Consider the following 25,805-nt stretch of genomic DNA (forward strand, 5'->3'; position numbering starts at 1 on the left):
ATTAACAGAGTGGATGTGGAACCCTGAGGGATATTGACAGAGTGGATGTGGAATCCTGAGGGATATTGACAGATGGATGTGGAATCCTGAGGGATATTGACAGAGTGGATGTGGAATCCTGAGGGATATTGACAGATGGATGTGGAATCCTGAGGGATAGTGACAGTGTGGATATGGAATCCTGAGGGTTATTGACAGAGTGGATGTGGAATCCTGAGGGATATTTACAGAGTGGATGTGGAATCCTGAGGGATATTGACAGAGTGGATGTGGAATCCAGAGGGATATTGACAGAGTGGATGTGGAATCCTGAGGGATATTCACAGGGTGGATGTGGAATCCTGAGGGGTATTGACAGGGTGGATGTGGAATCTTGAGGGGTATTGACAGGGGGGATGAGGAATCCTGAGGGGTATTGACAGAGTGGATATGGAATCCTGAGGGATACTGACAGAGTGGATGTGGAACCCTGAGGGATATTAACAGAGTGGATGTGGAACCCTGAGGGATATTGACAGAGTGGATGTGGAATCCTGAGGGATATTGACAGATGGATGTGGAATCCTGAGGGATATTGACAGATGGATGTGGAATCCTGAGGGATATTGACAGAGTTGATGTGGAATCCTGAGGGATAGTGACAGTGTGGATGTGGAATCCTGAGGGATAGTAACAGTGTGAATGTGGAATCCTGAGGGGTATTGACAGGATGGATGTGGAATCCTGAGGGATATTCACAGGGTGGATGTGGAATCCTGAGGGATATTGACAGATGGATGTGGAATCCTGAGAGATATTGACAGAGTTGATGTGGAATCCTGAGGGATAGTGACAGTGTGGATGTGGAATCCTGAGGGATATTGACACGGTGGATGTGGAATCCTGAGGAGTATTGACAGGATGTATGTGGAATCCTGAGGGATATTCACAGGGTGGATGTGGAATCCTGAGGGATATTGACACGGTGGATGTGGAATCCTGACGGGGAATCGCCTCGCAATTGGACGTATCGACCCCAGGGATTGGGAACAAGTCCAATCACTTGGGACTCAGGGTCAAGGGCCGCCCCGGGAGGCTGGAAGCCCCTGGGCCCTATAAAGTGAGTGGCCAAGTTCAGAGCTCTCTCTCTTCTCTTCGCCTGCTCGAGAGCTTCGCAAGAACAGCAACCGGCAACCGTAAGTTTGAATCCAGTGATCGCTATCCGATAAAGACTCCTAGCCATCGACCTGTAGCAGCCTTTTGAATCCCGCGGGCCAGATCCGATTGGATAAGCCATTCGTTTCCCTGACCTGGTGGGCTCTTCCTAAAGTTAAGTATTGGCCAGTAGTGATAGGTTTATTATATAGATAGTAGGATTAGTGTATAAACATTGCTTGTTGTATATAATAAATGACCGTTGATTCTAATCTTACTAAGCGGTGTGCTGACTTATTAATCATAACTTGAACTTGAACCACGTGGCGGTATCAAAAAGATACCTGGCGACTCGTGAGCAAAGGTGACGTAATCAGAGCGAATAAACTAAGGCTAAAAAGAGCAACACCGCGTAAAAGCGGTGCCGCGTAAATGACACGGCCGGCGCCGCGTAAATGACGTCAACAGCGCATGCGCGGGTTGGCCGGCACCAACCCATCATGCATGATTGCCTTTCTCCCCGAGGCCGCCCCGCAAGAAGATGTTGGATGGATCTTGCGGGGCGGCAGAGGAAAGGAGGTCCTTCTTCAGAGAGGCCGGCCCGCTGATCGGTGGGCACCGATTGCGGGCCAGACCCCTTTTGAGGCCGCCCCCGGTGCAGGATCCCCCCTCCCACCCCCACACAGGCCGCCCCCCAGCGTTCCCGCACTGTTCCCGCCAGCAGCGACCAGGTATGGACGGCGGGAAGCCGTCGTTTTGGGCAGGCCGCTCGGCCCATCCGGGCTGGAGAATCGCCGCTGACCCGTTACACACGGCGAGCGCCGATTCTCCCAGCGGCCAGCCGTGATTTTCGCAGCGGCGGTTTTGTGGGGGTGGGAGAATCGCGTGCGGGTGCTGGGACGGCGTGGCTGTTAACGCGCGGCGCCCTGGCGATTCTCCCACACGCCGTTGGGGGGGAGAATTCCGCCCATCGTAGTTTCTCTGCTCCGGGGTAGGACTGGACGACGAAGGGTACTTGGTCTGTTGTCTCCCCACACCCCCACTACTTGCCTTCAAACAACCACGCAACCTCAAACAAACCATTGTTTGCAGCAAACTACCCAGCCTTCAGAGCAGCGACCACAACACCACACAACCCTGTCATGGCAATCTCTGCAAGACGTGCCAGATCATCGACATGGATACCACCATTACCCGTGAGAACACCACCCACCAGGTACGCGGTACATACTCGTGCGACTCTGCCAACGTTGTCTACCTCATACGCTGCAGGAAAGGATGTCCCGAAGCATGGTACATTGGCGAGACCATGCAGACGCTGCGACAACGGATGAACGGACATCGCGCGACAATCACCAGGGAACACGTCAGCAGTCAAGGGCATTCAGCCTATGATCTCCGCGTAAGCGTTCTCCAAAGTGGCCTTCAGGGCGCACGGCAATGCAGAATCATCGAGCCGAAATTTAAAGCCAAGTTCCGCACACATGAGTGCGGCCTCACTCGGGACCTTCGATTCATGTCGCATTATGTTCATCCCCTACCATCTGGCATGGGCTTGCAAAATCCTACCAACTGTCCTGGATTGAGATAATTCACACCTCTTTAACCTAGGGTTACCCCTATCTCTGTATCTGTAAAGACTGAATTAACTGCAAATGCTCGCATTCTAAGCATTCTTGCATGTCTATGACTTTGTCTATGTATATGTTTCTGGAACATACCTCAACATACCTCTTCATTCACCTGAGGAAGGAGCAGTACTCCGAAAACTAGTGATTTGAAACAAACCTGTTGGACTTTAACCTGCTGTTGTAAGTTAAACAGTGACCTGAGTTTGAAATCTGTAAACAGGAGGATGTTAGTGTTTACTGAGTGGGCTCAGAGCTGATGTTGAACTATTGTCCAGTAACCTTGTCAAACTGCTACAACAGGGGGTGTTCAGTGGTTTAAATGCTCAGTCTGTCGGGGGGTGAGCGAGAGGAAGCAGCAACATGCAGGCTTGGGGAATTCTCGTCTGCCTCATGCTCACAGCAGTGAGAGCAAGAGGGTGAGTACTGGGTATGGAGTAAGTGGGAAGAGAGAGGGAGAGAGGCAGGGAGAGTGGGGATGAGAGTGAGAGAGACTAGAGAGAGAGAGAGAGAATGTCGCACTGTCAGAGGGTCATACTGAGGGAGTGCAACACCATTAGAGGGTCAGTACTGAGGGGATGCCACGCTATCAGGGGCTCAGTACGGAGGGAAAACTGCACTGTGAGAGGGTCAGTACTGTGGGAGTGCCGCACTGTCAGAGTATCTGTACTGAGGGAGAGCTGCACTGTCAGAGTGTCAGCACAGAGGGAGTGCCGCACTGTCAGAGGATCAGTACTGAAGGGTGCGACTCATTTTCAGTTTGGGACGTGTGGATCATGCTCACAGTATGGGACAGGAGGTGTGGATCATTCTCACAGTTCGGGACAGAGGATGTGGATCATTCTCACAGTTTGGGACAGGGGGTGTGGATCATTCTCACAGTTTGGGAAAGGGGATGTGGATCATTCTCACAGTTTGGGACATGGGGTGTGGATCATTCTCACAGTTTGGTCAGGGGTGTGGATCATTCTCACAGTTTGGGACATGGGGTGTGGATCATTCTCACAGTTTGGTCAGGGGGTGTGGATCATTCTCACAGTTTGGGACAGGGGATGTGAATCATTCTCACAGTTTGGGACAGGGGATGTGGATCATTCTCATAGTTTGGGACAGGGGGTGTGGATCAATCTCACAGTTGGGGACAGGGGGTATGGATCATTCTCACAGTTTGGTCAGGATGTGGATCATTCTCACAGTTTGGGGACAGGGGATGTGGATCATTCTCACAGTTTGGGGACAGGGGATGTGGATCATTCTCACAGTTTGGGACAGGGGATGTGAATCATTCTCACAGTTTGGGACAGGGGGTGTGGATCATTCTCACAGTTTGGGACGGGGGCGTGGATCATTCTCACAGTTTGGTCAGGGATGTGGATCATTCTCACAGTTTGGGGACAGGGGGTGTGGATCATTTCACAGTTTGGGATGGGGGTGTGGATCATTCTCACAGTTTGGGACAGGGAGTGTGGATCATTCTCACAGTTTGGGACAGGGGGTGTGGATCATTCTCACAGTTTGGTCAGGGATGTGGATCATTCTCACAGTTTGGGGACAGTGGGTGTGGATCATTTCACAGTTTGGGACAGGGGGTGTGGATCATTCTCACAGTTTGGTCAGGGATGTGGATCATTCTCACAGTTTGGGGACAGGGGATGTGGATCATTCTCACAGTTTGGGACAGGGGATGTGAATCATTCTCACAGTTTGGGACAGGGGGTAAGGATCATTCTCACAGTTTGGTCAGGGATGTGGATCATTCTCACAGTTTGGGGACAGAGGATGTGGATCATTCTCACAGTTTGGGGACAGAGGATGTGGATCATTCTCTTAGTTTCGGGACAGAGGATGTGGATCATTCTCGGTTTGGGGACAGGGGATGTGGATCATTCTCACAGTTTGGTCAGGGATGTGGATCATTCTCACAGTTTGGGGACAGTGTGGATGTGGAATCCTGAGGGGTATTGACAGGGTGGATGTGGAATCCTGAGGGGTATTGACAGGGTGGATGTGGAATTCTGAGGAGTATTGACAGAGTGGATGTGGAATCCTGAGGGACATTGACAGAGTGGATGTGGAATCCTGAGGGATATTGACAGGGCGGATGTGGAATCCTGAGGGATATTAACAGATGGATGTGGAATCCTGAGGGATATTAACAGAGTGGATGTGGAACCCTGAGGGATATTGACAGAGTGGATGTGGAATCCTGAGGGATATTGACAGATGGATGTGGAATCCTGAGGGATATTGACAGAGTGGATGTGGAATCCTGAGGGATATTGACAGATGGATGTAGAATCCTGAGGGATAGTGACAGTGTGGATGTGGAATCCTGAGGGATATTGACAGAGTGGATGTGGAATCCAGAGGGATATTGACAGGGTGGATGTGGAATCTTGAGGGGTATTGACAGGGGAGATGAGGAATCCTGAGGGGTATTGACAGAGTGGATATGGATTCCTGAGGGATTTTGACAGGGTGGATGTGGAATCCTGAGGGAGATGAACAGATGGATGTGGAATCCTGAGGGATATTAACAGAGTGGATGTGGAACCCTGAGGGATATTGACAGAGTGGATGTGGAATCCTGAGGGATATTGACAGATGGATGTGGAATCCTGAGGGATATTGACAGAGTGGATGTGGAATCCTGAGGGATATTGACAGATGGATGTGGAATCCTGAGGGATATTGACAGAGTTGATGTGGAATCCTGAGGGATAGTGACAGTGTGGATGTGGAATCCTGAGGGATAGTAACAGTGTGGATGTGGAATCCTGAGGGGTATTGACAGGATGGATGTGGAATCCTGAGGGATATTCACAGGGTGGATGCGGAATCCTGAGGGATATTGACACGGTGGATGTGGAATCCTGAGGGGTATTGACAGGATGGATGTGGAATCCTGAGGGATATTCACAGGGTGGATGTGGAATCCTGAGGGATATTGACACGGTGGATGTGGAATCCTGACGGGGAATTGCCTCGCAATTGGACGTATCGACCCCAGGGATTGGGAACAAGTCCAATCTCTTGGGACTCAGGGTCAAGGGCCGCCCCGGGAGGCTGGAAGCCCCTGGGCCCTATAAAGTGAGTGGCCAAGTTCAGAGCTCTCTCTCTTCTCTTCGCCTGCTCGAGAGCTTCGCAAGAACAGCAACCGGCAACCGTAAGTTTGAATCCAGTGATCGCTATCCGATAAAGACTGCTAGCCATCGACCTGTAGCAGCCTTTTGAATCCCGCGGGCCAGATCCGATTAGATAAGCCATTCGTTTCCCTGACCTGGTGGGCTCTTCCTAAAGTTAAGTATTGGCCAGTAGTGATAGGTTTATTATATAGATAGTAGGATTAGTGTATAAACATTGCTTGTTGTATATAATAAATGACCGTTGATTCTAATCTTACTAAGCGGTGTGCTGACTTATTAATCATAACTTGAACTTGAACCACGTGGCGGTATCAAAAAGATACCTGGCGACTCGTGAGCAAAGGTGACGTAATCAGAGCTAATAAACTAAGGCTAAAAAGAGCAACACCGCGTAAAAGCGGTGCCGCGTAAATGACGCGGCCGGCGCCGTGTAAATGACGTCAACAGCGCATGCGCGGGTTGGCCGGCACCAACCCATCATGCATTATTGCCGTCCTCCCCGAGGCCGCCCCGCAAGAAGATGTTGGATGGATCTTGCGGGGCGGCAGAGGAAAGGAGGTCCTTCTTCAGAGAGGCCGGCCCGCCGATCGGTGGGCACCGATTGCGGGCCAGACCCCTTTTGAGGCCGCCCCCGGTGCAGGATCCCCCCTCCCACCCCCACACAGGCCGCCCCCCAGCGTTCCCGCACTGTTCCCGCCAGCAGCGACCAGGTATGGACGGCGGGAAGCCGTCGTGTTGGGCAGGCCGCTCGGCCCATCCGGGCCGGAGAATCGCCGCTGACCCGTTACAAACGGCGAGCGGCGATTCTCCCAGCGGCCAGCCGTGATTTTCGCAGCGGCGGTTTTGTGGGGGTGGGAGAATCGCGTGCGGGTGCTGGGACGGCGTGGCTGTTAACGCGCGGCGCCCTGGCGATTCTCCCCCCCGCCGTTGGGGGGGAGAATTCCGCCCATCGTAGTTTCTCTGTTCCGGGGTAGGACTGGACGACGAAGGGTACTCGGTCTGTTGTCACCCCACACCCCCACTACTTGCCTTCAAACAACCACGCAACCTCAAACAAACCATTGTTTGCAGCAAACTACCCAGCCTTCAGAGCAGCGACCACAACACCACACAACCCTGCCATGGCAATCTCTGCAAGACGTGCCAGATCATCGACATGGATACCACCATTACCCGTGAGAACACCACCCACCAGGTACGCGGTACATACTCGTGCGACTCTGCCAACGTTGTCTACCTCATACGCTGCAGGAAAGGATGTCCCGAAACGTGGTACATTGGCGAGACCATGCAGACGCTGCGACAACGGATGAACGGACATCGCGCGACAATCACCAGGGAACACGTCAGCAGTCAAGGGCATTCAGCCTATGATCTCCGCGTAAGCGTTCTCCAAAGTGGCCTTCAGGGCGCACGACAATGCAGAATCATCGAGCAGAAATTTAAAGCCAAGTTCCGCACACATGAGTTCGGCCTCACTCGGGACCTTCGATTCATGTCGCATTATGTTCATCCCCCACCATCTGGCATGGGCTTGCAAAATCCTACCAACTGTCCTGGATTGAGATAATTCACACCTCTTTAACCTGGGGTTACCCCTATCTCTGTATCTGTAAAGACTGAATTAACTGCAAATGCTCGCATTCTAAGCATTCTTGCATGTCTATGACTTTGTCTATGTATATGTTTCTGGAACATACCTCAACATACCTCTTCATTCACCTGAGGAAGGAGCAGTACTCCGAAAACTAGTGATTTGAAACAAACCTGTTGGACTTTAACCTGCTGTTGTAAGTTAAACAGTGACCTGAGTTTGAAATCTGTAAACAGGAGGATGTTAGTGTTTACTGAGTGGGCTCAGAGCTGATGTTGAACTATTGTCCAGTAACCTTGTCAAACTGCTACAACAGGGGGTGTTCAGTGGTTTAAATGCTCAGTCTGTCGGGGGGTGAGCGAGAGGGAGCAGCAACATGCAGGCTTGGGGAATTCTCGTCTGCCTCATGCTCACAGCAGTGAGAGCAAGAGGGTGAGTACTGGGTATGGAGTAAGTGGGAAGAGAGAGGGAGAGAGGCAGGGAGAGTGGGGATGAGAGTGAGAGAGACTAGAGAGAGAGAGAGAGAATGTCGCACTGTCAGAGGGTCATACTGAGGGAGTGCAACACCATTAGAGGGTCAGTACTGAGGGGATGCCACGCAATCAGGGGCTCAGTACAGAGGGAAAACTGCACTGTGAGAGGGTCAGTACTGTGGGAGTGCCGCACTGTCAGAGTATCTGTACTGAGGGAGAGGTGCACTGTCAGAGGGTCAGCACTGCGGGAGTGCCGCACTGTCAGAGGATCAGTACTGAAGGGTGCGACTCATTTTCACAGTTTGGGACGTGTGGATCATTCTCACAGTTTGGGTCAGGGATGTGGATCATTCTCACAGTTTGGGACAGGGGATGTGGACCATTCTCACAGTTTGGTCAGGGGGTGTGGATCATTCTCACAGTTTGGGACAGGGGATGTGAATCATTCTCACAGTTTGGGACAGGTGATGTGGATCATTCTCATAGTTTGGGACAGGGGGTGTGGATCATTCTCACAGTTGGGGACAGGGGGTGTGGATCATTCTCACAGTTTGGTCAGGGATGTGGATCATTCTCACTGTTTGGGGACAGGGGATGTGGATCATTCTCACAGTTTGGGACAGGGGGTAAGGATCATTGTCACAGTTTGGGACATGGGGTGTGGAACATTCTCACAGTTTGGGACAAGGGATGTGGATTATTCTCACAGTTTGGGACAGGGGGTGTGGATCATTCTCTCAGTTTGGGACGGGGGATGTGGATCATTCTCACAGTTTGGGGACAGGGGGTGTGGATCATTCTCACAGTTTGGGACAGGGGGTGTGGATCATTCTCACAGTTTGGGACAGGGGATGTGGATCATTCTCACAGTTTGGGACAGGGGGTGTGGATCATTCTCACAGTTTGGGACAGGGGGTGTGGATCATTCTCACAGTTTGGGACAGGGGATGTGGATCATTCTCACAGTTTGGGACAGGGGGTGTGGATCATTCTCACAGTTTGGGACAGGGGATGTGGATCATTCTCACAGTTTGGGACACTGGGTGTGGATCATTCTCACAGTTTGGGTCAGGGGGTGTGGATCATTCTCACAGTTTGGGACAGGGGATGTGGATCATTCTCACAGTTTGGGGACAGAGAATGTGGATCATTCTCACAGTTTGGGACAGCGGTGTGTATCATTCTCACAGTTTGGGGACGGGATGTGGATCATTCTCAGTTTGGGACAGGGAGCGTGGTTCATTCTCACAGTTTGGGACAGGGGATGTGGATCATTCTCACAGTTTGGGACAGGGGGTGTGGATCATTCTCACAGTTTGGGACGGGGTGGGGGTGTGGATCATTCTCACAGTTTGGGACAGGGGAATGTGGATCATTCTCACAGTTTGGGACAGGTGGTGTGGATCATTCTCACAGTTTGGGACAGAGGATGTGGATCATTCTCACAGTTTGGGACAGGGGGATGTGGATCATTCTCACAGTTTGGGACAGGGGGATGTGGATCATTCTCACAGTTTGGGAGAGGGGATGTGGATCATTCTCAGTTTGGGGCAGCGAATGTGTCTCATTCTCACAGTTTGGGACAGGGAATGTGTCTCATTCTCACAGTTTGGGACAGGGAATGTGTCTCATTCTCATAGTTTGGGACAGGGGGTGTTGATCATTCTCACAGTTTGGGACATGGGGTGTGGATCATTCTCACAGTTTGGTCAGGGGGTGTGGATCATTCTCACAGTTTGGGACAGGGGATGTGAATCATTCTCACAGTTTGGGACAGGTGATGTGGATCATTCTCATAGTTTGGGACAGGGGTTGTGGATCATTCTCACAGTTGGGGACAGGGGGTGTGGATCATTTTCACAGTTTGGTCAGGGATGTGGATCATTCTCACTGTTTGGGGACAGGGGATGTGGATCGTTCTCACAGTTTGGGACAGGGGATGTGAATCATTCTCACAGTTTGGGACAGGGGGTAAGGATCATTCTCACAGTTTGGGACATGGGGTGTGGATCATTCTCACAGTTTGGGACAAGGGATGTGGATTATTCTCACAGTTTGGGACAGGGGGTGTGGATCATTCTCACAGTTTGGTCAGGGATGTGGATCATTCTCACAGTTTGGGACAGGGGGTGTGGATCATTCTCACAGTTTGGGACAGGGGATGTGGATCATTCTCACAGTTTGGGGACAGAGAATGTGGATCATTCTCACAGTTTGGGGACAGAGAATGTGTATCATTCTCACAGTTTGGGGACGGGATGTGGATCATTCTCAGTTTGGGACAGGGAGCGTGGATCATTCTCACAGTTTGGGACAGGGGGTGTGGATCATTCTCACAGTTTGGTCAGGGATGTGGATCATTCTCACAGTTTGGGGACAGGGGGTGTGGATCATTTCACAGTTTGGGACAGGGGGTGTGGATCATTCTCACAGTTTGGTCAGGGATGTGGATCATTCTCACAGTTTGGGGACAGGGGATGTGGATCATTCTCACAGTTTGGGACAGGGGATGTGAATCATTCTCACAGTTTGGGACAGGGGGTAAGGATCATTCTCACAGTTTGGTCAGGGATGTGGATCATTCTCACAGTTTGGGGACAGGGGGTGTGGATCATTCTCACAGTTTGGGACATGGGGTGTGGATCATTCTCACAGTTTGGTCAGGGGGTGTGGATCATTCTAACAGTTTGGGGATAGGGGATGTGGATCATTCTCACAGTTTGGGGACAGGGGATGTGGATCATTCTCACAGTTTGGGACGGGGGATGTGGATCATTCTCACAGTTTGGGCACAGGGGGTGTGGATCATTCTCACAGTTTGGTCAGGGTGTGTGGATCATTCTCACAGTTTGGGACAGGGGATGTGAATCATTCTCACAGTTTGGGACAGGGGATGTGGATCATTCTCACAGTTTGGGACAGGGGGCGTGGATCATTCTCACAGTTTGGGGACAGAGGATGTGGATCATTCTCACAGTTTGGGGACAGAGGATGTGGATCATTCTCACAGTTTGGGGACAGAGGATGTGGATCATTCTCTTAGTTTCGGGACAGAGGATGTGGATCATTCTCGGTTTGGGGACAGGGGATGTGGATCATTCTCACAGTTTGGTCAGGGATGTGGATCATTCTCACAGTTTGGGGACAGTGTGGATGTGGAATCCTGAGGGGTATTGACAGGGTGGATGTGGAATCCTGAGGGGTATTGACAGGGTGGATGTGGAATTCTGAGGAGTATTGACAGAGTGGATGTGGAATCCTGAGGGATATTGACAGATGGATGTGGAATCCTGAGGGATATTAACAGAGTGGATGTGGAATCCTGAGGGACATTGACAGAGTGGATGTGGAATCCTGAGGGATATTGACAGGGCGGATGTGGAATCCTGAGGGATATTAACAGATGGATGTGGAATCCTGAGGGATATTAACAGAGTGGATGTGGAACCCTGAGGGATATTGACAGAGTGGATGTGGAATCCTGAGGGATATTGACAGATGGATGTGGAATCCTGAGGGATATTGACAGAGTGGATGTGGAATCCTGAGGGATATTGACAGATGGATGTAGAATCCTGAGGGATAGTGACAGTGTGGATGTGGAATCCTGAGGGATATTGACAGAGTGGATGTGGAATCCAGAGGGATATTGACAGGGTGGATGTGGAATCTTGAGGGGTATTGACAGGGGAGATGAGGAATCCTGAGGGGTATTGACAGAGTGGATATGGATTCCTGAGGGATTTTGACAGGGTGGATGTGGAATCCTGAGGGAGATGAACAGATGGATGTGGAATCCTGAGGGATATTAACAGAGTGGATGTGGAACCCTGAGGGATATTGACAGAGTGGATGTGGAATCCTGAGGGATATTGACAGATGGATGTGGAATCCTGAGGGATATTGACAGAGTGGATGTGGAATCCTGAGGGATATTGACAGATGGATGTGGAATCCTGAGGGATATTGACAGAGTTGATGTGGAATCCTGAGGGATAGTGACAGTGTGGATGTGGAATCCTGAGGGATAGTAACAGTGTGGATGTGGAATCCTGAGGGGTATTGACAGGATGGATGTGGAATCCTGAGGGATATTCACAGGGTGGATGCGGAATCCTGAGGGATATTGACACGGTGGATGTGGAATCCTGAGGGGTATTGACAGGATGGATGTGGAATCCTGAGGGATATTCACAGGGTGGATGTGGAATCCTGAGGGATATTGACACGGTGGATGTGGAATCCTGACGGGGAATCGCCTCGCAATTGGACGTATCGACCCCAGGGATTGGGAACAAGTCCAATCTCTTGGGACTCAGGGTCAAGGGCCGCCCCGGGAGGCTGGAAGCCCCTGGGCCCTATAAAGTGAGTGGCCAAGTTCAGAGCTCTCTCTCTTCTCTTCGCCTGCTCGAGAGCTTCGCAAGAACAGCAACCGGCAACCGTAAGTTTGAATCCAGTGATCGCTATCCGATAAAGACTGCTAGCCATCGACCTGTAGCAGCCTTTTGAATCCCGCGGGCCAGATCCGATTAGATAAGCCATTCGTTTCCCTGACCTGGTGGGCTCTTCCTAAAGTTAAGTATTGGCCAGTAGTGATAGGTTTATTATATAGATAGTAGGATTAGTGTATAAACATTGCTTGTTGTATATAATAAATGACCGTTGATTCTAATCTTACTAAGCGGTGTGCTGACTTATTAATCATAACTTGAACTTGAACCACGTGGCGGTATCAAAAAGATACCTGGCGACTCGTGAGCAAAGGTGACGTAATCAGAGCTAATAAACTAAGGCTAAAAAGAGCAACACCGCGTAAAAGCGGTGCCGCGTAAATGACGCGGCCGGCGCCGTGTAAATGACGTCAACAGCGCATGCGCGGGTTGGCCGGCACCAACCCATCATGCATTATTGCCGTCCTCCCCGAGGCCGCCCCGCAAGAAGATGTTGGATGGATCTTGCGGGGCGGCAGAGGAAAGGAGGTCCTTCTTCAGAGAGGCCGGCCCGCCGATCGGTGGGCACCGATTGCGGGCCAGACCCCTTTTGAGGCCGCCCCCGGTGCAGGATCCCCCCTCCCACCCCCACACAGGCCGCCCCCCAGCGTTCCCGCACTGTTCCCGCCAGCAGCGACCAGGTATGGACGGCGGGAAGCCGTCGTGTTGGGCAGGCCGCTCGGCCCATCCGGGCCGGAGAATCGCCGCTGACCCGTTACAAACGGCGAGCGGCGATTCTCCCAGCGGCCAGCCGTGATTTTCGCAGCGGCGGTTTTGTGGGGGTGGGAGAATCGCGTGCGGGTGCTGGGACGGCGTGGCTGTTAACGCGCGGCGCCCTGGCGATTCTCCCCCCCGCCGTTGGGGGGGAGAATTCCGCCCATCGTAGTTTCTCTGTTCCGGGGTAGGACTGGACGACGAAGGGTACTCGGTCTGTTGTCACCCCACACCCCCACTACTTGCCTTCAAACAACCACGCAACCTCAAACAAACCATTGTTTGCAGCAAACTACCCAGCCTTCAGAGCAGCGACCACAACACCACACAACCCTGCCATGGCAATCTCTGCAAGACGTGCCAGATCATCGACATGGATACCACCATTACCCGTGAGAACACCACCCACCAGGTACGCGGTACATACTCGTGCGACTCTGCCAACGTTGTCTACCTCATACGCTGCAGGAAAGGATGTCCCGAAACGTGGTACATTGGCGAGACCATGCAGACGCTGCGACAACGGATGAACGGACATCGCGCGACAATCACCAGGGAACACGTCAGCAGTCAAGGGCATTCAGCCTATGATCTCCGCGTAAGCGTTCTCCAAAGTGGCCTTCAGGGCGCACGACAATGCAGAATCATCGAGCAGAAATTTAAAGCCAAGTTCCGCACACATGAGTTCGGCCTCACTCGGGACCTTCGATTCATGTCGCATTATGTTCATCCCCCACCATCTGGCATGGGCTTGCAAAATCCTACCAACTGTCCTGGATTGAGATAATTCACACCTCTTTAACCTGGGGTTACCCCTATCTCTGTATCTGTAAAGACTGAATTAACTGCAAATGCTCGCATTCTAAGCATTCTTGCATGTCTATGACTTTGTCTATGTATATGTTTCTGGAACATACCTCAACATACCTCTTCATTCACCTGAGGAAGGAGCAGTACTCCGAAAACTAGTGATTTGAAACAAACCTGTTGGACTTTAACCTGCTGTTGTAAGTTAAACAGTGACCTGAGTTTGAAATCTGTAAACAGGAGGATGTTAGTGTTTACTGAGTGGGCTCAGAGCTGATGTTGAACTATTGTCCAGTAACCTTGTCAAACTGCTACAACAGGGGGTGTTCAGTGGTTTAAATGCTCAGTCTGTCGGGGGGTGAGCGAGAGGGAGCAGCAACATGCAGGCTTGGGGAATTCTCGTCTGCCTCATGCTCACAGCAGTGAGAGCAAGAGGGTGAGTACTGGGTATGGAGTAAGTGGGAAGAGAGAGGGAGAGAGGCAGGGAGAGTGGGGATGAGAGTGAGAGAGACTAGAGAGAGAGAGAGAGAATGTCGCACTGTCAGAGGGTCATACTGAGGGAGTGCAACACCATTAGAGGGTCAGTACTGAGGGGATGCCACGCAATCAGGGGCTCAGTACAGAGGGAAAACTGCACTGTGAGAGGGTCAGTACTGTGGGAGTGCCGCACTGTCAGAGTATCTGTACTGAGGGAGAGGTGCACTGTCAGAGGGTCAGCACTGCGGGAGTGCCGCACTGTCAGAGGATCAGTACTGAAGGGTGCGACTCATTTTCACAGTTTGGGACGTGTGGATCATTCTCACAGTTTGGGTCAGGGATGTGGATCATTCTCACAGTTTGGGACAGGGGATGTGGACCATTCTCACAGTTTGGTCAGGGGGTGTGGATCATTCTCACAGTTTGGGACAGGGGATGTGAATCATTCTCACAGTTTGGGACAGGTGATGTGGATCATTCTCATAGTTTGGGACAGGGGGTGTGGATCATTCTCACAGTTGGGGACAGGGGGTGTGGATCATTCTCACAGTTTGGTCAGGGATGTGGATCATTCTCACTGTTTGGGGACAGGGGATGTGGATCATTCTCACAGTTTGGGACAGGGGGTAAGGATCATTGTCACAGTTTGGGACATGGGGTGTGGAACATTCTCACAGTTTGGGACAAGGGATGTGGATTATTCTCACAGTTTGGGACAGGGGGTGTGGATCATTCTCTCAGTTTGGGACGGGGGATGTGGATCATTCTCACAGTTTGGGGACAGGGGGTGTGGATCATTCTCACAGTTTGGGACAGGGGGTGTGGATCATTCTCACAGTTTGGGACAGGGGATGTGGATCATTCTCACAGTTTGGGACAGGGGGTGTGGATCATTCTCACAGTTTGGGACAGGGGGTGTGGATCATTCTCACAGTTTGGGACAGGGGATGTGGATCATTCTCACAGTTTGGGACAGGGGGTGTGGATCATTCTCACAGTTTGGGACAGGGGATGTGGATCATTCTCACAGTTTGGGACACTGGGTGTGGATCATTCTCACAGTTTGGGTCAGGGGGTGTGGATCATTCTCACAGTTTGGGACAGGGGATGTGGATCATTCTCACAGTTTGGGGACAGAGAATGTGGATCATTCTCACAGTTTGGGACAGCGGTGTGTATCATTCTCACAGTTTGGGGACGGGATGTGGATCATTCTCAGTTTGGGACAGGGAGCGTGGTTCATTCTCACAGTTTGGGACAGGGGATGTGGATCATTCTCACAGTTTGGGACAGGGGGTGTGGATCATTCTCACAGTTTGGGACGGGGTGGGGGTGTGGATCATTCTCACAGTTTGGGACAGGGGAATGTGGATCATTCTCACAGTTTGGGACAGGTGGTGTGGATCATTCTCACAGTTTGGGACAGAGGATGTGGATCATTCTCACAGTTTGGGACAGGGGGATGTGGATCATTCTCACAGTTTGGGACAGGGGGATGTGGATCATTCTCACAGTTTGGGAGAGGGGATGTGGATCATTCTCAGTTTGGGGCAGCGAATGTGTCTCATTCTCACAGTTTGGGACAGGGAATGTGTCTCATTCTCACAGTTTGGGACAGGGAATGTGTCTCATTCTCATAGTTTGGGACAGGGGGTGTTGATCATTCTCACAGTTTGGGACATGGGGTGTGGATCATTCTCACAGTTTGGTCAGGGGGTGTGGATCATTCTCACAGTTTGGGACAGGGGATGTGAATCATTCTCACAGTTTGGGACAGGTGATGTGGATCATTCTCATAGTTTGGGACAGGGGTTGTGGATCATTCTCACAGTTGGGGACAGGGGGTGTGGATCATTTTCACAGTTTGGTCAGGGATGTGGATCATTCTCACAGTTTGGGACAGGGGATGTGGATCATTCTCACTGTTTGGGGACAGGGGATGTGGATCGTTCTCACAGTTTGGGACAGGGGATGTGAATCATTCTCACAGTTTGGGACAGGGGGTAAGGATCATTCTCACAGTTTGGGACATGGGGTGTGGATCATTCTCACAGTTTGGGACAAGGGATGTGGATTATTCTCACAGTTTGGGACAGGGGGTGTGGATCATTCTCACAGTTTGGTCAGGGATGTGGATCATTCTCACAGTTTGGGACAGGGGGTGTGGATCATTCTCACAGTTTGGGACAGGGGATGTGGATCATTCTCACAGTTTGGGGACAGAGAATGTGGATCATTCTCACAGTTTGGGGACAGAGAATGTGTATCATTCTCACAGTTTGGGGACGGGATGTGGATCATTCTCAGTTTGGGACAGGGAGCGTGGATCATTCTCACAGTTTGGGACAGGGGATGTGGATCATTCTCACAGTTTGGGACAGGGGGTGTGGATCATTCTCACAGTTTGGGACAGGGGATGTGTATCATTCTCATAGTTTGGGACAGGGGAATGTGGATCATTCTCACAGTTTGGGACAGGTGGTGTGGATCATTCTCACAGTTTGGGACAGTGGATGTGGATCATTCTCACAGTTTGGGACAGGGGGATGTGGATCGTTCTCACAGTTTGGGACAGGGGGATGTGGATCGTTCTCACAGTTTGGGACAGGTGGTGTGGATCATTCTCACAGTTTGGGACAGGGTGTGGATCATTCTCTCAGTTTGGGACAGGGGGATGTGGATCATTCTCACAGTTGGGGACAGGGTGTGGATAATTCTCACAGTTTGGACAGGGGGTGTGGATCATTCTCACAGTTTGGGACAGTGGGTGTGGATCATTCTCTCAGTTTGGGACAGGGGTGTGGATCATTCTCACAGATTGGGACAGGGGATGTGGATAATTCTCTCAGTTTGGGACAGTGGGTGTGGATCATTCTCACAGTTTGGGACAGAGGGTGTGGATCATTCTCACAGTTTGGGACAGGGGATGTGGATCATTCTCGCAGTTTGGGACAGGGGGTGTGCATCATTCTCACAGTTTGGGACAGGGGATGTGGATCATTTTCACAGTTTGGGGACAGGGTATGTGGATCATTCTCACAGTTTGGGACAGTGGGTGTGGATCATTCTCACAGTTTGGGACAGGGGGTGTGGATCATCCTCACTGTCTGGGGACAGGGGATGTGGATCATTCTCACAGTTTGGGACAGGGGGTGTGGATCATTCTCACTGTCTGGGGACAGGGGATGTGGATCATTCTCACAGTTGGGGGCAGTGGGTGTGGATCATTCACTCAGTTTGGGACAGGGGTGTGGATCATTCTCACAGTTTGGGACAGGGGATGTGGATCATTCTCTCAGTTTGGGACAGTGGGTGTGGATCATTCTCACAGTTTGGGACAGGGGATGTGGATCATTCTCACAGTTGGGGACAGTGGATGTGGATCATTCTCACAGTTTGGGACAGGGGGTGTGGATCATTCTCACAGTTTGGGACGGGGGATGTGGACCATTCTCACAGTTTGGGACGGGGGATGCGGATCATTCTCACAGTTTGGGACAGGGGATGTGGATCATTCTTACAGTTTGGGACAGGGTATGTGGATCATTCTCACAGTTTGGGACACGGTGGGGGTGTGGATCATTCTCACAGTTGGGGACGGGGATGTGGATCATTCTCACAGTTTGGGACAGGGGGTGTGGATCATTCTCTCAGTTTGGGACAGGGGGTGTGGATCATTCTCTCAGTTTGGGACAGGGGGTGTGGATCATTCTCTCAGTTTGGGACAGGGGGTGTGGATCATTCTCTCCGTTTGGGACTGGGTGTGTGGATCATTCTCTCAGTTTGCGACAGGGTGTGTGGATCATTCTGACAGTTTGGGACAGGGGGTGTGGATCATTCTCTCAGTTTGGGACAGGGTGTGTGGATCATTCTCTCAGTTTGGGACAGGGTGTGTGGATCATTCTCTCAGTTTGGGACAGGGTGTGTGGATCATTCTCTCAGTTTGGGACAGGGTGTGTGGATCATTCTCTCAGTTTGGGACAGGGTGTGTGGATCATTCTCTCAGTTTGGGACAGGGTGGGGGTGTGGATCATTCTCACCGTTTTGGGGTGTAGGTTGTTTTCCATGATCCATTCCTCTGTTGACATTGTGTCTCCTTTGTTTCCAGTCACTATGTGGTTCTGATTCCTGCCGAGTTACGCACAGATACACTGGAGAATGTTTGTGTTCTGATCCTGTCAGCCACTGAGTCCTCTCCCCTCACACTGACCATTGAGAGTGAAGTGACCAACACTACTCTCTTCCAGCAGGAGCTCCTGGCCAATACAGGATATCATTGCTTCAACTTCACCGTAAGTCTCTGATACCTTGACCATTTCATGGGCCTGTGTCTCCTGCGCAGTGTACCCTTTATCCTGTCTCTCTCTCTCTCTCCCCATCCACATACCTCCCACACTCTGCTCTTTCTCAGAATTTCCTCTCCTCACTGTCCATTTTCTCCTTCCCCTCATCCTCCTGGTGCTGTACTCGGGACTCGTGGTTATGTTCCCTCAAACACAGTCTTCAGTAGAGCCCATTGGTAGGATTGAAGAGGTAGTTTTACATGAGCTGTATTAGTATTGTTAAATATTGGAAATAAAGTGTTGATTTAACTGGGTGTAAGTATGGGGCTGGTTTCGCACAGTGGGCTAAACAGCTGGCTTGTCATGCAGAATAACTAGCAGCGTGGGTTCAATTCCCGTACCTGCCTCGCCGAGCAGGCACCAGAATGTGGTGACTAGGGGCTTCTCACAGTAACTTCATTGAAGCCTACTTCTTACAATAGGCGATTATTATATTATCATAAGATTAAAACTAGTGAATTCATGTTAGACAAAGTTGTTTGCACATTTGGGTCTGTGGTCAGTTAAATCTGTGTTTCTCTTGTGCTTAGAGACCGTTATGGCATGAAAAGTAAAGGAAACTTGGAGAAGGGAAAAGTGTTTGAGCAACCAGGATAGGAAAGTTTTTGATATTGCGTTTTAGCTGAATTTGTAAGTCAGATACAGGAAGCTGGAGAGGGAATGTCCCTTTCAGCTTTTAAAGAAACAAATCCATACATTAGCAGAATGGTTCAGAAAGCAAGTGCAGAGATTTTAAGGACAGCTAGTTGAGGATATAAAAGAAATGAAGAGAAGTTTCCAAGACGTCAGAAGTTGAAGGTCAGGGAAACCGGAATATAGAACACAGAACTTACAGTGCAGAAGGAAGCCATTCAGCCCTTCAAGTCTGCACCGACCCACTTAAGCCCTCACTTCCACCCTAAATCCGTAACCCAATAACCCCTCCTAACCTTTTTGGTCACTAAGGGCAATTTATCATGGCCAATCCACCTAACCACATCTTTGGACTGTGGGAGGAAACCTGAGCACCCGGAGGAAACCCACACAGATACGGGGAGAATGTGCAGACTCTGTACAGACAGTGGCCCAGCGGGGTATGGAACCTGGGACCCTGGCGCTGTGAAGCCACAGTGCTATCTACTTGTGCTACCGTGCACAATACAATACTGTTCAGCAAAGTCACAGAAATTTGAAGAGGCATTGGATTGTGGGGGGCCAGTAAGATATCTACAGTAGGACCAAGGTTGTGAAAACTTATTCCAGTCTGTGAGACATTCTTTGAAATAATCATGAAAATTGGTGACCTCGGAGTTTGTGTAAAAGCATTTAAGATGAAGGAAACATGAAGGGAGAGTTAGAAATCCTGGAGTTGGATTCCTTGTTAAAACAGTGGAGTGCTTGCTTAGTTTGAAAGTGTTTTGGAGTCAATTTCGAGAGTCTTCTGGAGGAACAACACGTGAACTGTTGCAATGTTAGCAGAATGTTTTTCCAGGATTTTAGTTCACCAACTTGTACCCTAAGAGCAACATCTCCTGATAAACCCCATTTTAGAAGAACCGAGAGCGTGGCACTTCTCCTTCTTGTCTCTTTGCGGCAACAAGAGAAATATAACAAAATTACTAGGAACGCATTATTAAAATATCTTAACATCACACCTGAAAATAACTTACAATCACCCTTTAAACAATTCTAATTAATAGTGAATATTTTGCCCCTTCACTGTTCTCTTTCTTCCCACTCAAACAACAAAAAAAACATCTCAGCTCTCAATCCGTGTAAAATACTCTCTTGACATTGCTTCAAAGAAACAATCCGACTCCTGTCAGAACCATGCAGAAACTCTGGCTGTATTGCTTCAGAAGCTGTTTCAGCTGGTTTCCAACTACACTGCTCTTCTGTCTGCAGGCTGAATTGCAGAGAGCAAAGTGCTTGACTTCTGGTCATAGCTTCTGCTAGAGCTCCACTGATCTGCTTTTCCTGCAAAATGCCTCATAACTTAGCTACCCCAGCAAAGACATCATCACACCAAGCTGAAATCAAATTAACTTCACAGGGACTTCCTCATGTTCCTATGTAACAGACTGGAGAGGGGCTGAATGGCCTCCTTCAGTTCCTGTGTAACAGGCTGGAGAGAGACTGAATGGCCTCCTCCTGTTCCTATGTAACTTGCTCAAGAGGGGCTAGAATAGGGGGCAGAATTCTCCCCTCCACGCCGGGTGGGAGAATCGCCCGGGCACCACGCGAGTCCCGCCACATCGCCCCGACGCCTGCACGCGATTCTCCCACTCCCCCCAAACCGGCGCAGCGCATATCACGGCTGGCCGCTGGGAGAATCGGCGCTTGCTGTTGGTAATGGGCAAGCGGCGATTCTCCGGCATGGATGGGCCGAGCGGCCTGCCCAACACGACAGGTTCCTGCCGGCGCCATCCACACCTAGTCGCTGCCGGCGGGAACAGCACAGGAACGCTGGGGGGGGGGGGGGGCCTGTGGGGGGGGTGGGGGGGTGGGGGGGGGGGGGGCGAGGGGGCTTCCTGCACCGGACCGGGCAGGCCTCTCTGAAGGAGGACTCCTTTCCTCAGCTGCCCCGCAAGATCCATCCGACATCTTCATGCGGGGCGGCCGCAGGGAGGACGGCAACCGCGCATGCGTCGTGACGTCATTTACGCGGCGCCGGTCGCGTCATTTACGCAGCGCCAAGGCCCGGCATGCATAAATGACGCGGCGCCGCTCCTAGCCCCCCAGGGGCGGGAGAATAGGGGGCTGGGAACAGCCTTCGACACCGGAGTGAAACACTCCGGTTTTCATTCCGGCGTCGGCACTTAGTCTCCCGATGGGAGAATTGCGCCCAGCTTCCTCCTGTTCCTGTGCAACAGGCTGGAGAGGGATTGAAAGGCCTCCTCCTATTCCTGTGTAACAGTCCTCCCACTTGTACATCGAGCTGATCTCTGTTGTCTTTCTGTTCAGGTTGGCAATGAAGTCATGGGCTTGGACAATGAAACCCTCATAGCCGTCACCGTGAGAAGATCAGGAGAAACCGTCTCCATCAATGAGACTAAGACGGTGGTTTTGAAGAGATACGATTCACTGACATTCATCCAGACTGACAAAACTGTTTATAACCCTGGTCAGACAGGTGAGGTTCAGTTTAGCAGAAATCACGGTTCGTCAGCAATAGCAGATGCTTAGGAAAATCGATTCCCAACAACGATACATCCCGGTGGGAAGAAAGATTCTAGGAAGGCTATAAATTAACCACGGTTAACCAATGAAGTGAAAGATAGTATAAACTTAAAGAAAAAAAACATGTAAGGTGACAAAGATTAGTGATAAGCCAGAAGATTGGGAAGGTTTACAACCGAACAAAGGATGTCCAAAAAGTAATAAAGAGGGAGAAGATAAAGGATAAACTAGCAAGTAATATAAAAATGGACAGTGAGAGCATATTTAAATATATACAAAGAGAGAGGCAAAAGTGAACATAGGGCCTGAGAGAATGAGACTGGGGAAATAATCGTGGGGAACCAGGAAATGGCAGAGATGTTAAACAAATACCTTGCATCAGTCTTCACTAATAAAGTGCGGCATGTGGCACAGTGGTTAGCACTGCTGCCTACTTCGCTGAGGACCCGGGTTCGAATCCCGACCCTGAACAAAGAACTAAGAACAAAGAAAAATTACAGCACAGGAACATGCCCTTCGGCCCTCCAAGCCTGCGCCGATCCAGATCCTTTATCTAAAACACTGGGTCACTGTCTGTGTGGAGTTTGGCACATTCTCCTCATGTCTGAATGCGTTTCACCCCCACAACCCAAAGATGTGTAGGTCAGGTGGATTGACCACACTAAATTGCCCCTTAAGTGGAAAAAAATAATTGGGTACTCTAAATTTTTTTTTAAACAAAGACACTAATAACGTTTCAAAAATGCGAAATAATCAAGAGGCAGAAGGGGGACGGAAATAAATACAGTAACAATCACTAGGAAAAAACTATGGGGGGAAACTAATGGGGCTAAAGGCCAATAGGTCCCCTAGACCTGATGGGCTGTATCCCAGGACATTAAAGGAAGCAGTTCTAGAAATACTAGATGCACTGGTAGTAACTTCTCAGAATCCTTAAATTCTGGTAAAGTCCCGAAGGATTGGAAAACTGCCAATGTACTCAAAAAGGGAGAGGAACAAAAAACAGGTAACCAAAGGCCAGTCAGTTTAATAATCTTTTATTAATAATCTTTATTTTAGAAATATTTATTGAGGCATTTATAATTTTAACAATTTTAAACATCAAATTTCAACATAAGCAAAAATACAACAATATAACCAACAAACTCCCTGGGCACAAACCCCAGCCAACATGACTTACATAAACAATGCCACCATCACCTTCGAATGCTCCCTCCCACCCCCTTGAACGGCATCTCACTCAGCCTCTTCTCCTGCCCCCTCGCCTGGATCGCAAGGACCTCACTCTTATCCCTATTCAATTTGTATCCTGAAAATCGGCCGAATTCCTCTAATATCCCAATAATCCCTCCAATTCTCCCCAGCGGGTCCGGTATGTACAGAAGCAGATTGTCCGTGTAGAGCAAGACGATGTGTTCTACCCTCCCCCAAACTATCCCCTGCTAGACCCTTGGTGCTTTCAATGCCAATGGATCTATAGCCAAGGCAAACAGTGGGGAAAGTGGACAACCCTGCCTCATCCCCGGTACAACCCAAAGTCATCCAATCTCACCCAATTCGTCGGCAAACTCTCCACCGGTGCCTGGTATAGCAACTGAACCCAATCTACAAATCCCTGCCCAAACCCAAACCGCTCCAAGACCTCCCATAAGTTTTCCCACTCCACCTGATCAAAGGCCTCCTCTGCAACCATGGCCACCACCACCTCAGCCCCCCGCCCTTCTGGAGGCATCATAATTACATTCAGCAACCTCATAACGTTGGGCGCCAGGTGCCGCCCCTTAACCAACCCTGTCTGGTCCTCCCCTATTACCCCTGGGACGTAGTCCTCCATCCTTGTGGCCAGGATCTTCGCCAGTAATTTGGCATCCACATTTAACAGGGAGATCGGCCTATACGACCCACAATTTTCCAGATCCTTATCCCGTTTTAAAATGAGGGAGATCAATGCCTGTGACGTCGGGGGGAGCACTCCCATCTCCTTTGCTTCATTGAAGGCCCTTACCAACAGCAGTCCCAACACCCCCGAGCATTTCTTATAAAATTCCACCGGGTACCCATCCTGTCCCGGGGCCTTACCCGATTGCATCGCCTCCATCCCCTCTATCACTTCTACAACCCAATTGGGGCCCCCCAAGCTCCTCATCAACCTTCGGGATTTCCAACCCTCCCAGAAATCTCCTCATCCCCTCTTCCCCGGCTGGGGGTTCCGACTTATACAATTTGCTATAAAACTCCCTAAACCCCATTAACCCCCGCCGTGTCCAAGACCATGTTCCCTCCTGTGTCCTTCACTTTCCCAATTTCTCTCGCTGCCTCCTGTTTCCTCAACTGGTGCGCTAACATCCTGCTCGCTTTCTATCCATACTCATACACTGACTGACCCACTCACACTTCTCAACTGCCCACTCGTCTTACCCATGGTTAACAACCCAAATTCCATTTGCGGTCTCTGGCATTCCTTTAACAGCCCTTCCTCCAGGGTCTCTGCGTATAAGAACATAAGAACTAGGAGCAGGAGTAGGCCATCTGGCCCCTCGAGCCTGCTCCACCATTCAATGAGATCATGGCTGATCTTTTGTGGACTCAGCTCCACTTTCCGGCTCGAACACCATAACCCTTAATCCCTTTATTCTTCAAAAAACTATCTATCTTTATCTTAAAAACATTTAATGAAGGAGCCTCTACTGCTTCACTGGGCAAGGAATTCCATAGATTCACAACTCTTTGGGTGAAGAAGTTCCTCCTAAACTCAGTCCTAAATCTACTTCCCCTTATTTTGAGGCTATGCCCCCTAGTTCTGCTTTCACCCGCCAGTGGAAACAACCTGCCCGCATCTATCCTATCTATTCCCTTCATAATCTTATATGTTTCTATAAGATCCCCCCTCATCCTTCTAAATTCCAACGAGTACAGTCCCAGTCTACTCAACCTCTCCTCGTAATTCAACCTCTTCAGCTCTGGGATTAACCTAGTGAATCTCCTCTGCACACCCTCCAGTGCCAGTACGTCCTTTCTCAAGTAAGGAGACCAAAACTGAACACAATACTCCAGGTGTGGCCTCACTAACACCTTATACAATTGCAGCAGAACCTCCCTAGTCTTAAACTCCATCCCTCTAGCAATGAAGGACAAAATTCCATTTGCCTTCTTAATCACCTGTTGCACCTGAAAACCAACTTTTTGCGACTCATGCACTAGCACACCCAGGTCTCTCTGCACAGCAGCATGTTTTAATATTTTGTCATTTACATAATAATCCCTTTTGCTGTTATTCCTACCAAAATGGATAACCTCACATTTGTCAACATTGTATTCCACCTGCCAGACCCTAGCCCATTCACTTAGCCTATCCAAATCCCTCTGCAGACTTCCAGTATCCTCTGCACTTTTTGCTTTACCACTTATCTTAGTGTCGTCTGCAAACTTGGACACATTGCCCTTGGTCCCCAACTCCAAATCATCTATGTAAATTGTGAACAGTTGTGGGCCCAACACTGATCCCTGAGGGACACCACTAGCTACTGATTGCCAACCAGAGAAACACCCATTAATCCCCACTCTTTGCTTTCTATTAATTAACCAATCCTCTATCCATGCTACTACTTTCCCCCTAATGCCATGCATCTTTATCTTATGCAACAACCTTTCTTGTGGCACCTTGTCAAAGGCTTTCTGGAAATCCAGATATACCACATCCATTGGCTCCCCGTTATCTACCGCACTGTTAATGTCCTCAAAATGTATCTCCCATCGACCTGCAGGATTTCCTCCACCAGCCTTTCTATCTCCACCCACTCCGCCTTCTCCCTGTCTGCCCAAATCAAAATATACTCCCCC

General features: G+C 50.2%; 1 protein-coding gene across 1 annotated transcript in view; it reads left to right on the top strand.

Moving 5' to 3' along the window:
* Nucleotides 1–14,321: 14,321 nt before the first annotated feature.
* LOC140392867 (alpha-2-macroglobulin-like) overlaps nucleotides 14,322–25,805 on the top strand; it is a 525,178-nt gene continuing 513,694 nt past the window's right edge. The window contains exons 1-3 of the mRNA XM_072478610.1: nucleotides 14,322–14,422; nucleotides 18,572–18,755; nucleotides 21,750–21,918. Coding sequence (XP_072334711.1) covers nucleotides 14,367–14,422; nucleotides 18,572–18,755; nucleotides 21,750–21,918 — 409 coding nt within the window. The 5' untranslated portion in view covers nucleotides 14,322–14,366. The remainder of the gene's footprint in view (nucleotides 14,423–18,571; nucleotides 18,756–21,749; nucleotides 21,919–25,805) is intronic.

The sequence above is a fragment of the Scyliorhinus torazame genome, chromosome 16, assembly GCF_047496885.1.
Source record: "Scyliorhinus torazame isolate Kashiwa2021f chromosome 16, sScyTor2.1, whole genome shotgun sequence".
NCBI lineage: Eukaryota > Metazoa > Chordata > Chondrichthyes > Carcharhiniformes > Scyliorhinidae > Scyliorhinus > Scyliorhinus torazame.